Source organism: Thamnophis sirtalis, unplaced genomic scaffold (assembly GCF_051295495.1).
Source record: "Thamnophis sirtalis isolate CommonGarterSnake01/CBP01778 unplaced genomic scaffold, rThaSir2_p1.2 scaffold_14, whole genome shotgun sequence".
In the NCBI taxonomy this organism is placed as follows: domain Eukaryota; kingdom Metazoa; phylum Chordata; class Lepidosauria; order Squamata; family Natricidae; genus Thamnophis; species Thamnophis sirtalis.
In genome coordinates this window covers 28,765,788-28,779,816 of record NW_028261394.1, presented here as the reverse complement: position 1 = coordinate 28,779,816, position 14,029 = coordinate 28,765,788, and the positions used below count along the sequence as shown (strand labels likewise).

Genomic DNA, 14,029 nt, shown 5'->3' with positions numbered 1-14,029 from the left:
GGGGTGGGGAAACTACATTTACTATATGTTAAATGTCTCTAGGGGTTCTCAGTCATCCAGGACATGGTTGTCCCAAAGGTGCTTTTTTTAAAAAAAAACAAAAAACCAAGCTTTGTTTTTCTTTGTAGACATTTTGCTGCTCATCCAAGAAGCAGAGCTGAAGAAGCTTCTTGGATGAGAAGACATTGAAATGTCTTCAAAGAAAACCCAGAAAGTTTGTGTCTAGTTGTTTTGACATGCGACGCGTCATAGCAGCATCTTGAGGGGAGGAGTTGAAACAGCTTATGTACAGGATGTGAGGGGTCTGTAGATGTTTTCTCAGCCCTCTTTCTGGTTCCTGCAGTGTCCAGGTCCTCAATGGAAGGCAGGCTGGTTGCAATGGTTTCTTTCTGCAGTTCCAACTATCCCTTGAAGTCTCAGAGGTTGGCTTCAAAAATTTTAGCAAGGGATTCTCTGCCCGGTTGCTGTGTGGGTGTGCCCTAGTCGGCCTCCTGCACCACAGCTGGGGGGGGGAGGCATTTTTGCCCTCCCTGTGTGGTATGCCCCAGTATGGGCATACCGGTGTCTGCTGGGAGCAGCAGCCACCATACCAGAACGGTGCTTTGGAGGGCCCACCTGCCCGCTCTCGTTCCTTACCTGTATTTGAGCCAACTGGGCCATTTGCGCGCACATGCCCAGCGCATGGCGCCAGACCAACGCTCCGCCGAGCAGCTGGAGCATCGCAGGGCAGTGGGTGTGCAGCACGCGTACTCATATTGGACGCCTGGCCTCCTTTCAGCATACCGGTTGCGACAGGATCCAGAACCCACCACTGCTCCGGAGGCTTTCCTTGAGCCTCCGGAAGGATGAAAATGGCCTCCCCAAGCTCCGGAGGCTGGAAATGGACCCATTTTCGGCCTTCCTGAACTTCCGGTAGGCTTGTTTTTCACCCTTCCCGAGCCTCTGTGCGCGCCCTGCACTTAACTTGTATCTAAAACGGGCCGCGTGGAGACTCCTGGGAGGGGTGGGGTATGGTGGGTGGGGCCAACCAGGAGTGGGATTTGGGGGTTCTCCAAACTACTCAAAATCTTAGCTAGAGGTTCCCCCGAACCCGCACGAATCCCCCGCAGCCCATCACTGCTTAGGACTGGTCCTCACACACTCATGACCGTCTCAGCATCCCCGATGTTCATGTGATCAAAATTTGGGCCCATGGCAACTGGCCTGTGTTTACAACCATTGTAGCATCCTGGGGTCTTTTGATTGCCATTTTCAACCTTCCCAGCCAGCTTTCGACAAGCAATGTCAGTAGGGGAAGCTGGGTTCTCTTAATGACCACACAATTCACTTAACGACTCCAGTGATTTGCTTAGCCGTGGCAAAAATGGTGATATAATCAGGTGCAATTCGTTTAACAACCACCTTGCGTAGCAAGTGAAATTCTTTTCTCAATTGTGGTCGTAAGTTGAAAACTGCCTTGTAGTTATGGCCTCCTGAATTGACAGTCTGGCTCACCTTGTTGTCTGGTCTCTCTTGGCTTTTCCTAGGTTTGCAGTGGCGACTCCTGAAGAATTGGCCTCCAACAACGATGACTGTGCCATTTGCTGGGATTCCATGCAGGCCGCCCGGAAGCTCCCTTGCGGCCACCTCTTCCATAAGTAAGTCCTGGGGGGACAATAGGCTCCCTTATGGCCGTATGTCGAGAGCTACCTGCATGGACAATTCATTGGATTGCAGTAAACTGCTCTCAGTCTTGATAAATTTAAAGGTGTACACGGAATATAAACGAACCAGTTTTGCATGATGCCACTGGTTCCCCGAGAGACCTCCAGAATCAAATTGGGGTACCCTATAAAGATGGTATATTTATCCGAATGTTATTTCTTTGTATTTACCGTATTTTTCAAAGTATAAGATATTCCAAAGTATAAGACGCACCTAGCTTTTGGGAAGGAAAACAAGGGAAAAATATCTGCCTCTGCCTCCCAGCAATTTGCCTCCTTGCAATAAACAGCAAGCAGTACAGACAATATGCACTGTTTGTGGTGTTACATTTCAGACTATACTTGTACAGATGCTGTTAAAATTGATGTGCTTTCTGGAAGTATAGTTATTCTCTGCTATTTAAAAGAATAGCACTTTTTAAAACAATAGCAGGGGGCCTCTTCAGATCAAGCATCTATTTTAAAAAGCTCCTTCATTCTGTTAAGTTGTCTAGAATAATAATAAACCACTCTTTAAAAAAGAAGTTTAATAATTTGAACATTGTATAGACATTTATAGTTGTTGACTTACCTCCTTGCAGCAAACAGCCTGATTAGCACAAGAAAAAAAACCCTGCCTCCTAGCAATTTGCCAGTGGAGCAAACAACAAGTTTCTCTTTCAATTTCTCCCAATCATCAGCTGTTAAGAGGCTGCAGGGATTGCTATAGAAAGCCCCGTTTGCTGCAAAGGGGAAAATTGCTGGGAGGCAGAGGGCAAAGGGTTGGGACGGGTGGGTGGGGCTACATTCAGTGTATAAGACCAACCCAAATTTTCATCCTCTTTTAAGGGGGAAAAGGTGCGTCTTATACTCCGAAAAAAATGGTAGTCAAATGCATTTTTTTAAAACTGTATTTTCTTTTAGTTATTTTGCCCTGAGTTTAGATCTTGTATATCTTTTTAATTTTTTCTTTTTTTCTTTTATTATTTTATTATTATTTTATTATTATTTTATTATTATTTTATTATTGTTTTATTGTTTTATTGTTTTATTGTTTTATTGTTTTATTGTTTTATTGTTTTATTGTTTTATTGTTTTATTGTTTTATTGTTTTATTGTTTTATTGTTTTATTGTTTTATTGTTTTATTGTTTTATTGTTTTATTGTTTTATTGTTTTATTGTTTTATTGTTTTATTGTTTTATTGTTTTATTGTTTTATTGTTTTATTTTATTGTTTTATTGTTTTATTGTTTTATTGTTTTATTGTTTTGTTTATTTTATTGTTTTATTGTTTTGTTTATTTTATTATTTATTTATTTTATTATTTATTTATTTATTTATTTGATTATTCTATTTATTTGATTTATTTGATTTATTTGATTTATTTGATTTATTTGATTTATTTGATTTATTTGATTTATTTGATTTATTTGATTTATTTGATTTATTTGATTTATTTGATTTATTTGATTTATTTGATTTATTTGATTTATTTGATTTATTTGATTTATTTTCTTTTAGTTTCTTTTATTTATTTTCTTTTCTTTTATTTATTTTATTGATGTGGTCATAAGACCAATCAATTATCATGTTTCTCTCTCTCATCTATCTATATATCTTTGTCTCTTTCTCTCTTTCTCTACAATCTATATCTATCTATCTGTCTGTCTGTCTATCTCTCTCTTTCTCCAACATCTCCCTCCCTCCCTACCTATTGATCATGTATCCATCCATCCATGCATCCAAAATCAATTATTGTAATATGTACTTTCATTCTCACCTCCAAGCCTTGGAAGGTTTCCATATTCTCAACTAAAATCTTACAGGATGTTGATATTTTAGACTGAAATGTTACAGGGTTTTGTTGTTTTTAATCTGAACTATTCTGAAAGTTTGAGCAGGAACATTGAGCTGAGATTTGGCCAATTAATAATGTATTTTCTGAGTTTCTGGGAAAGTTTTGTGTGTGACTTGGCCAAAATTGCCATTCCCGTGGGTTGTGGAAACCCAACCAAAGGGTTTGAAGTCAGCAAGAGTGCGATTTTGCTGGATGCTTCTGTTTTTCCCATTCTGGTCTCAAGGCCACTTTGTTGTCATTCATTGCAAGCTGCGCCATAAATATTTGCCAGTGTTTTAAGCAGGATCTAATAAGATAATTAGCCTCTACTTGCCAGCGTTTGCATTCCCTTGAGTAGCCTGGCCCCACCCCTTCAGCCTTGTTTTTCCATGTACCTTGAAAGGAATTATTTCTTTCCTTGGGAAATGAACTTAACGTAGGAGCAGAGGAGGCAGAGCCGAGGGTGGAGTTAAACAAGTCATGAGCCGAGAGTCGTTACGTTCCCCCAGAACTGTGATGGCAAACCTATGGCACATGTGCCACAGGTGGCACACGGAGTCATTTGCTGGCCAGCACGCGCCAGCTGACTTTGCTCTTCTTTTGAGGCCATTTTTCGCCCTCTGGAGGCTTCCCTGAAGCCTCCAAAGCACGAAAAACTAACCCTACGGGCAAACCAGAACTTCAGGAATGGACTTCCGGTTTGCTCGTTGGACTGTTTGTCGCCCTCCGGAACCTTCTCTGGAGGGCGAAAATTGACCATACGGACAAACAGGAAGTCACCATTCCCGAACTTCCGTGTTCCCTGTACGTCCATTTTTTGCCCTCCGGAGGCTTCAGGAAAGTTCCTGAGGCCTCCAGAGGGCATCTGAGGGGGCTGTTTTCGCCCTCCCCAGGCTCCTAGAAAGCCTCTGGAGCCTGGGGTAGGCGAAAAAAAGCGCAGCAAAAGCAGGGGGGGGGTTGTCTCTGATTGCGCACATAGCATTATGGGTGTGGCATGCCGGCACATGACCCCCCCGTGCTACCGCCACTTTGGGCATGGCAGCCAAAACAAATTTGCCATCACTGCCCCAGAGGCTCCGAGTCCAATTCTTCTTTTATATATTTTTTATTTTTATTTATTTTAATCAACATAGGTTCTTAGTGAACATTGCGTTGTCTGAGTCATTTAACATTCAGTAGAATAATAATAATAATAATAATAATAATAATAATAATAATAATAATAATAATAATAATAATAATAATAATAAAAAATCAGATGGTCAAGATCTTGTGGGATTTCCGTATACAAACAGACAAAATACTGGCGCATAATACACCAGACATCACACTGGTTGAGAAAAATAAGGTCACAATCATAGACATCGCAATACCAGGTGATAGCAGGGTCACTGAGAAGGAACATGAAAAAATTGCAAAATACCAGGACTTAAAAATTGAAATTCAACGACTATGGCACAAACCAGCAGAGGTAATTCCAGTGGTAATTGGCACACTGGGTGCTATTCCAAAAGCACTGGAATTACATTTAAAACAGTTAAAAATTGACAAAATCACCATCAGTCAAATGCAAAAAGCCGCACTGCTTGGATCTGCACGCATATTACAAAAATACGTTACGACGTCCTAGGCCCCTAGGTGGGGCCTGACTAGTAACCAATGCCAAATCCGGCGAAACAACTGGCTGCTGTGATACAATTGTATAATAATAATAATAAATACAACATACAAGCTCCTTATTTGTATCACTGCAAACCAAATTTATGGATACTTGGAAAGAAATAACTTGCTTCCTGTAGAACAGAAAGGATGCTTTAAAAATTCAAGAGTAACAAAGGACCAACTGCTGGTTGACAAACTAATCCTAAAGAATTCAAAGAAAAGACGAACCAACCTGTTCATGGCTTTGGATAGACTATAAGAAAGCGTTTGATTCAGTTCCGCATAGCTGGATCAAGAAATGCTTGAAAATCTTTGGCATCCGCAGCAACATACAAAAATTCATGGAAACTTCAATGAACCTCTGGAAAATGAAGCTTATAGCTAATGAAGAAGAACTAGGTGAAGTTGAAATTAAACGAGGCATTTTCCAGGGCGATTCCCTTTCACCCCTACTTTTTATATTCTCAATGCTACTACTGGCAATCATTTTGAAGATGAACCGTGGATACGAACTTGCAAAGAAAAAACTGAAAATCTCGCACTTGGTATACATGGATGACTTGAAGCTGTTTAGTAAAACAAAAGCTGAACTGAATTTATTATTTGAAAGCACAAAAGAATTTAGCCAAGACTTTAGTATGCACTTTGGAATTGACAAATGTGTAACAATGGCAACCAAAGCAGGCAAGGTCATAGAAGATGATGGACTAGAACTTGAGAATGAAGAAATGATAAAGGCAGTAAAACCAGAATAAGGCTACAAGTACTTGGGGATTTTAGAAGCCTCTAACTTAATGCATAATAAAGTCAAGGAATTAACTTCAGCCAAGTACATTCGATGAATTCGCAAGATATTAAAGTCCAAATTGAATGGAGGAAAAAAAAAGCCATAAAAGCCATAAATACTTGACCTATACCTGTGATTCGATACTCTGCAGGAATAATTGACTGGACCCAGATGGCGTTGGACAATTTGGACAGAAAAACAAGGAAGCTTATGACAGTGAATCATGCTTTGCACTCTAAAAGTGATGTTCACCGATTATATTTACCAAGAGCAGAGGGTGGTCGAGGACTCCTACAAGTAAAACAGACTGTGGAAGAAGGAAAAAACAGCTTGAATGATTACATCCAGAAAAGTGAAGAACCAACGATTAAGGAAGTAAATAAAGGAGGCCTTTTAAAGACAACTAAGTCAAAAGCTGAATATAAGAAGATGTAATTGAGAAGCGAGCTGAAAATTGGAAAAACAAAGCTATGCATAGCCAATATTTGAAAAGTATTGAAGGCAAAGCTGACCAAAAGCTAACTTGGAACTGGTTTAAGATCAGGAGCACTGAAAAAAGAAACAGAAGGCTTTATTTTGGCAGCTCAAGAACAAGCCTTAGCCACAAACTGCATGAAGGCAAAAATTCAACATGTTACCACCAACAGCAAATGTCGCTTCTGTAATGAGAAAGACGAGACAGTCAACCACTTGATTAGTGGGTGCAGCAAAATTTCACAAACTGACTACCTACAACGCCATGACCGTGATGCTAAGATCATTCACTGGAAATTGTGCCAAAAGTTTGGATTTGAGTACAGCAAAAACCACTGGGACCATCAGGTTGAGAAGGTTTTAGAGAATGAGAAAGTCAAGATCTTGTGGGACTTCAGAATTCAGACTGACAGACACTTGGCCCACAACACACCTGACATAACAATAGTTGAAAAGAAAAAAGTATGGTTCATTGACATTGTAATACCTGGAGATGCGCGAATTGAAGATAAACAGCAAGAAAAAAATCACAAAGTCCGGGACTTGCAAATTGAAGTTGAGCAACTGTGGAAAAAGAAATTGTGTGTTGTCCCAATTGTAATTGGAGCCCTTGGACCGATACCCAAAGGGCTTCCACGCTATTTGGAAATTCTAAATTTAGCAGACTTGAATATTCTGATTCTACAAAAAACCACCCTACTTGGAACAGCTTATATCCTTTGACGTTACCTTAACAGTTCCTAGGTTAGGACTCGAGCTGTTGAGCTACCAACCAGCCCCAAAGGCTGTGAATCTCACCAAAGATTAACCATTCAATGATGATGATGATAATGATGATGATGATGATGATGATGATGATGTAACAGTGATACCCATTGTCATCAGGGCACTTGGCACCATGTCCAAGAATTTTACAAGATACATCAACAAATTGCAGCTTCCTGCAATAACACCAGTGGAACTGCAAAAAACTGCACTACTCGGAACATCTTATATTTTAAGAAGGTACTTGGTTGATACCTAGGACGCTGGCAGCAAACCGTATCAATCATTAGCACCAGTTACTGGTATTTGTGATGCATTTTTGAATGTTCAGTTGGCTGACTTTCATGTTTAATGAATAAAGTATATAATAATAATAATTAGTTTGGTTCATTGACATTGCAATATCTGGTGATGCATGAATTGAAAATAAGAGGAAGAAAAAATCACAAACTACTGGGACTTGCAAATTGAGGTTGAGCGACTATGGAAAAAGAAATTGTATGTTGTCCCGATTGTAATTGGAGCCCTTGGAGCAATACCTAAAGGTCTACCTCGCTATTTGGAAATTTTAAATTTATCAGACTTGAACATTCTGATTCTATAAAAACCACCCTACTTGGAACAGCTTATATCCTCCGACGTTACCTTAATAGTTCCTAGGTCCTTGGTTAAGACTCGAGCTGTTGAGCTACCAACCAGCCCCAAAGGCTGTGAATCTCACCAAAGATTAACCATGAAATAATAATAATAATAATAATAATAATAATAATAATAATAATAATAATAATAATAATCCCACGATTATCCAGCGAAACAACTGGCCGCTGTGATACAATTGTATAATAATAATAATCCCACTATCAGTAATCTTAAAAAAAATGAAATTAGGCTACCAAACAGCCAAAGAAGCTGAAAAAATTTCGCATTTACTATATATGGATGATTTGAAACTCTATGGAAAGTCAGAAATAGAAATCCAATCATTGACAAACACAGTCCGAGTATTCAGCACTGATATTTCAATGCAGTTTGATATGGAAAAATGTGCCACTGTATCCATAATAGCAATAGCAATAGCAATAGCAGTAGACTTATATACCGCTTCATAGGCCTTTCAGGCCTCTCTAAGCGGTTTACAGAGAGTCAGCATATTGCCCCCAACAATCTGGGTCCTCATTTTACCCACCTCGGAAGGATGGAAGGCTGAGTCAACCCTGAGCCGGTGAGATTTGAACCGCTGACCTGCTGATCTAGCAGTAGCCTGCAGTGCTGCATTTAACCACTGCGCCACCTTGGCTCTTGGATAAAAAGAGGCGAAATCACTGCTTGTGAAGGAATTGAAATGCCCAATGGCCAACTAATTCAATGCAACGAAAACGAAGCCTACAAATACTTAGGCATTCTGCAGTTGGATAATATCAAGCATGGAGAAGTAAAAACTATTGTCAGGCGAGAGTACAGAGTTAGGAAAATTTTGAAATCTAAATTGAATGGTGGAAATACAATCAAGGCCATAAATACCTGGGCAATACCAGTTATAAGATACACAGCTGGTATAGTTAACTGGACACAAACTGATTTGGACATTTTGGACCGAAAAACTAGGAAACTAATGACAATGCACTATAGTTTACATCCACGTGGTGATACTGATAGACTATATCTGCCCAGAAAATCAGGTGGCAGAGGATTATTACAAGTGAAGCAAACAGTTGAAGAAGAAAAACATGCACTGGCTGATTATTTAAAAGAAAGTCAAGAACATCTATTAATTGAAGTAAAGAACAAAAAAATACTGAAGGTCCAACAGACAAAACAAGAATACAGAAAACATGTGATAAAATCAAGAATGGAGAGTTGGCAGAACAAAGCACTGCATGGCCAATTTCTGAAAAAAATAAAAATTAAAGTGGACAGTGAACAAACTTGGTTATGGTTAACAACAGGTACATTAAAGAAAGAAACAGAGTCTGCACAAGACTCTGCGCAAGAACAAGCTATCCGCACAAATGCCATTAAGGCCAAAATCGAAAAATCCTCTGATGATGCCAAATGCAGATTTTGCAAAGAAGCTGATGAAACTGTTGATCACATACTCAGCAGCTGTAAAAAAATCGCGCAGACTGATTATAAATTGCGGCACAATTCAGTAGCACAAATGATCCATTGGAATTTGTGCAAAAATTATAATATTAAAACAGCAACAAACTGGTGGGAACATCAGCCTGAAAAAGTCACTGAAAATCAGATGGTCAAGATCTTGTGGGATTTTCGCATACAAACAGACAAAATACTGGCGCATAATACACCAGACATCACACTGGTTGAGAAAAATAAAGTCACAATCATAGACATCGCAATACCAGGTGATAGCAGGGTCACTGAGAAGGAACATGAAAAAATTGCAAAATACCAGGACTTAAAAATTGAAATTCAACGACTATGGCACAAACCAGCAGAGGTAATTCCAGTGGTAATTGGCACACTGGGTGCTATTCCAAAAGCACTGGAATTACATTTAAAACAGTTAAAAATTGACAAAATCACCATCAGTCAAATGCAAAAAGCCGCACTGCTTGGATCTGCACGCATATTACGAAAATACACTACGACGTCCTAGGCCCCTGGGTGGGGCCCGACTAGTAACCAATGCCAAATCCGGCGAAACAACTGGCTGCTGTGATACAATTGTATAATAATAATCATCATAATAATAATTGATGACAACTTGACAACTTCACTTTTTTAGTGCTGTTGTAACTTTGGATAGTCACTCAATGAACTGTTGTACATCAAGGACTACCTGTACTGGAAGACAGTTATGATGGCCCCTTCCCTTTGATAAACTAGACCAGTGCCCAAAAGGGAGCACTGCGTGCGGGTGCTACGCTCTTGTGCACACTATCGTCTGGGCCACAAGCAGGAAGAGGAGCTGCCCAGGGGGCACGCACATGCTGGAAAATGTACTTCTGGTTCCCAGCGCACACATGCACGCCGGCCAGCAAGTCCTCCAGTTACTGCCACGCATGCGGACGTGCCAATCAGCTGCCCAGTGCGCATACTCACACCGGAAAATGGAACACCAGCTCTTCTGGTTTCTGGCATTGCCGTATGCACAAAGTCCAGTTGATCGGTGCTTGCGCATGCACCCCGGAAACCTGGAACAGGCAACACTGCACGTGCCAGGCGGCATGGCTCCATGTGCCGCTTTCGGCACACGTGCCATAGGTTCGCCATCGCAGAATTAGACATTTCTAGGTCGCTCAATTGTTCATCATGCAAACATTCCTTTCATTACGAACAAAGACAAACATACAAACGTTCCTTTCATTTCCCGCATAGGAAATCCATCTAAATTTCTCTCTTGATCCTTAGCTCCTGCTTGCGCTCCTGGCTCGAGCAAGACACCTCCTGCCCGACCTGCAGGATGTCTCTGAATATTGCAGACAACCAGCAAGCTCCGGAGGACCACCCGAGAGAGAACCTGGATGAAAACTTGCCCCCCGTGGCAGCAGCTGAAGGAAGACCTCATCTCAACCAGCACAATCACTTCTTCCACTTTGACGGTGAGTTCACCACCCGCAGGTCACAACTACCGGTTCTTTCGAACCGATCCGAAAAAGTAGCAGCTACTACTGCTCTGAGAGTCTCAAGAACCCCTCCTCTCAATCCTGAGCTACAAATATTCTTCCTTCCTCTTTTTTCCCTCCTTCTCTTCCTTTCATCCATCTTTTTCCCTCCCTCCTATTCGCTCCTTCCTTCCTTCCTTCCTTCCTTCCTTCCTTCCTTCCTTCCTTCCTTCCTTCCTTCCTTCCTCCCCCCTCCATCATTTTCCCTCCTTCTCTTTTTCCATTCATCCATCTTTTCCCCTTCCTCCTGCTATTCCTTCCTTCCTTCCTTCCTTCCTCCCTCCCTCCCTCCTTCCCTCCCTCCCTCCCTCCCTCCCTCCCTCATTTTTCCCTCCTCTTTTCCATTCATCCAACTTTTTCCCTCCCTCCTGCTATTCTGTCCTTCCTTCCTCCTTCCCTCCATTATTTTCCCTCCTCCTCTTTTTCCATTCATCCATCTTTTTCCTTCCCTCCTGCTATTCTTTCCTTCCTCCTTCCCTCCCTCCATCATTTTCCCTCCTCTTTTTCCATTCATGCATCTTTTTCCCTCCCTCCTGCTATTCCTTCCTCCCTCCCTCCCTCCCTCCCTCCCTCCCTCCCTCCCTCCCTCCCTCCCTCCCTCCCTCCCTTGAATTTTGCATCCTACTAATAAGGTGGCTTAGGATGTAACTTTATTTAGCTTTTATTGAAGTGCTAAAACAATTTAAAATGACAATAAAAGCCTAAACATGAAAATTAGAAACCAAGATGACAGGCAGTCTGGGTACGTAAGAATTTTTCTCTGTCTCGTCAGCCAGCCCTAATGTAGTGAGACCCATCAGGGGGCCAGGCCAAGTGGAAGAACCAGACTCTCCTGGGTGGTCAAGGGGGCAGGGGCGGATCTTACCTCTAATGGGAAAATATTCCATAGAACAGGACCATTTATGATATCAGCATTCTTGCGATTCATACAAGGGACGCGGTGGCTCAGGGGCTAAGATGCAGAGCTTGTCGATCAGAAAGGTTGGCAGTTCGGCAGTTCGAATCCCTAGCGCCGGGTAACAGAGTGAGCTCCCGTTACTTGTCCCAACTTCGGCCAACCTAGCAGTTCAAAAGCACGTAAAAAATGCAAGTAGAAAAATAGGGACCACTTTTGGTGGGAAGGGAACAGTGTTCCGTGCACCTTCGGTGTTTAGTCAGTTTGACCATATGACCACGGAGACGTCTTCGGACAACGCTGGCTCTTCGGCTTTGAAACGGAGATGAGCACCGCCCCCTAGAGTCGGGAACGACTAGCGCAGATGTGTGAGGGGAACCTTTACCTATGATTCATACAGACTTTCTAAAGCTCAACAGAATTGGGAAGAACCATTTGTTTTACATTACATTTCTTGAACATCAACTGGATTTTTACCTTTGTAAATGTTGGCACTCCATACCTTAACTTACTTGGAAAACATAGGACAATGAATGGGAAGGGTCTTTCAGAGATCTTTTGATTTCTCTCCTCCAGGGTCTCGCATTGCTAGCTGGCTCCCAAGCTTTTCAGTTGAGGTGATGCACACCACCAACCTCCTTGGAATCGCTCAGGCCAGCAACTCTCAGCTCAATGCCATGGTGAGTCCCCTCCCCTCCCCTGGTTTATAGTTTGGAAGCTGTTGCTGGGGTCAAGAAATCATTTTGGTAGCATCATCTGTTTTGGGGGGGCTCCAAAGCTTAAACAAGGGACGCGGTGGCTCAGTGTCTAAAACACTGAGCTTGTCGATCAGGTCAGCAGTTCAGCGGTTCGAATCCCTAGTGCCACATAATGGAGTGAGCTCCTGTTACTTGTCCCAGCTTCGGCCAATCTAGTAGTTTGAAAGCAAATAAAAATGCAAGTAGAAAAATAGGGACCACCTTGGATGGGAAGGTAACAGTGCTCCATGCGCCGTCGGCATTTAGTCATGCCGGCCACATGACCATGGAGAAGTCTTTGGACAGCGCTGGCTCTTTGGCTTTGAAACAGAGATGAGCACCGCCCCCTAGAGTCAGGAACGACTAGCACATATGTGCGGGGGAACCTTTTACCTTTTTAAAGCTTAACCAAACCCTCTCTTATAGCATAAACATTTACAAACTATAGTCCACTGTGTCAACAGTCCAACTAACAAATCCAAAAGGAGGAAACACCCTTGGGATCTTTGAATTCCCAAAAGTCTAACTTTATTGGATACACCATCTCAGAACTACAGAAGCAAAACCGGCTCTGATTTTCCTGCGCAAAAGCTCACTTACTTAAACAATAGATTCTCTTTCTCCCCACCCTGGGTATTCACATGGTCCAATTGTAAGACTTTCTTTTGCTATGAGAACAGTCTAACACCGACAGCAGTGACCTTGGCTCTCACAGTCCATAGATGAAAGCTTTAGCATTCCATTTTCCCTCCTCCCGCTCGAGTGGCAAGATGAAAAAGCAATAAAAGCTCAGAAGAAGTAAAGCAATCTTGACACACTACTATGGAATAAATGATTGAGAGCAAAAGATTTACCTCCTGGCTGTGGAATTCTGGGAGTTGAAGTCCACAGACCTGGAAGTGGCTGAGATTTAGAAATATTGGGCCAAATACAGGTAGTTCTGAACTTACGACCACAGTTGAGGCCAAAATTTCTGTTGCTAAATGAGACAGTTTTGCCCCATTTTGCGACCCTTCTTGCTACAGTTAAGTGAATCAATGCAGTTGTTAAGTTAGCAACGCGGTTGTTAAGTGAATCTGATTTCCCCATTGACTTTGCTTGTTGGAAGGTCACAGAAGTTGATTAGTTGACCCCGGGACCCTGCAACCGTCATAAATAAGAACCAAATTTTGATCACATGAGCATAGTGATGCAGCAACAGTTGTAAGGGTGAAGAGAAACGGCGTAAGTCATTTCTTTAGTGTCGTGGTAACTTTGAATGGTCACTAAATGAACTGCTGTAAGTCGAGGACTACCTATAGAGAAAATATTTCTAGGAACTGTCATCTTATGTAATGCATGTGTTGTGGCCTGCCAGCAGAGTTGGCAGCAGATTCGGACAGTGAGGAGGTTGGGGAGGAACATTGGCCAGTCTTGGAGTCTGGAGAAGGCTATGATGAGGGCTCTGTGTTGGAGGCAGAGAGGAGGCCAGAGCCGTCTGACAGTTATCAACTGCCTTCAGAATCCAACATAAGTGAGGCATACGAACAACTGGAGCCTGTTCCCACTGTGCGCATGCGC

General features: G+C 41.9%; 1 protein-coding gene across 1 annotated transcript in view; it reads left to right on the top strand.

Moving 5' to 3' along the window:
- Positions 1 to 14,029, top strand: part of AMFR (autocrine motility factor receptor) — a 44,497-nt gene that overhangs the window by 20,547 nt on the left and 9,921 nt on the right. Inside the window, exons 8-10 of the mRNA XM_087729332.1 lie at positions 1,527 to 1,637; positions 10,584 to 10,774; positions 12,309 to 12,412. Of these exons, the coding sequence (XP_087585458.1) occupies positions 1,527 to 1,637; positions 10,584 to 10,774; positions 12,309 to 12,412 (406 nt within the window). The remainder of the gene's footprint in view (positions 1 to 1,526; positions 1,638 to 10,583; positions 10,775 to 12,308; positions 12,413 to 14,029) is intronic.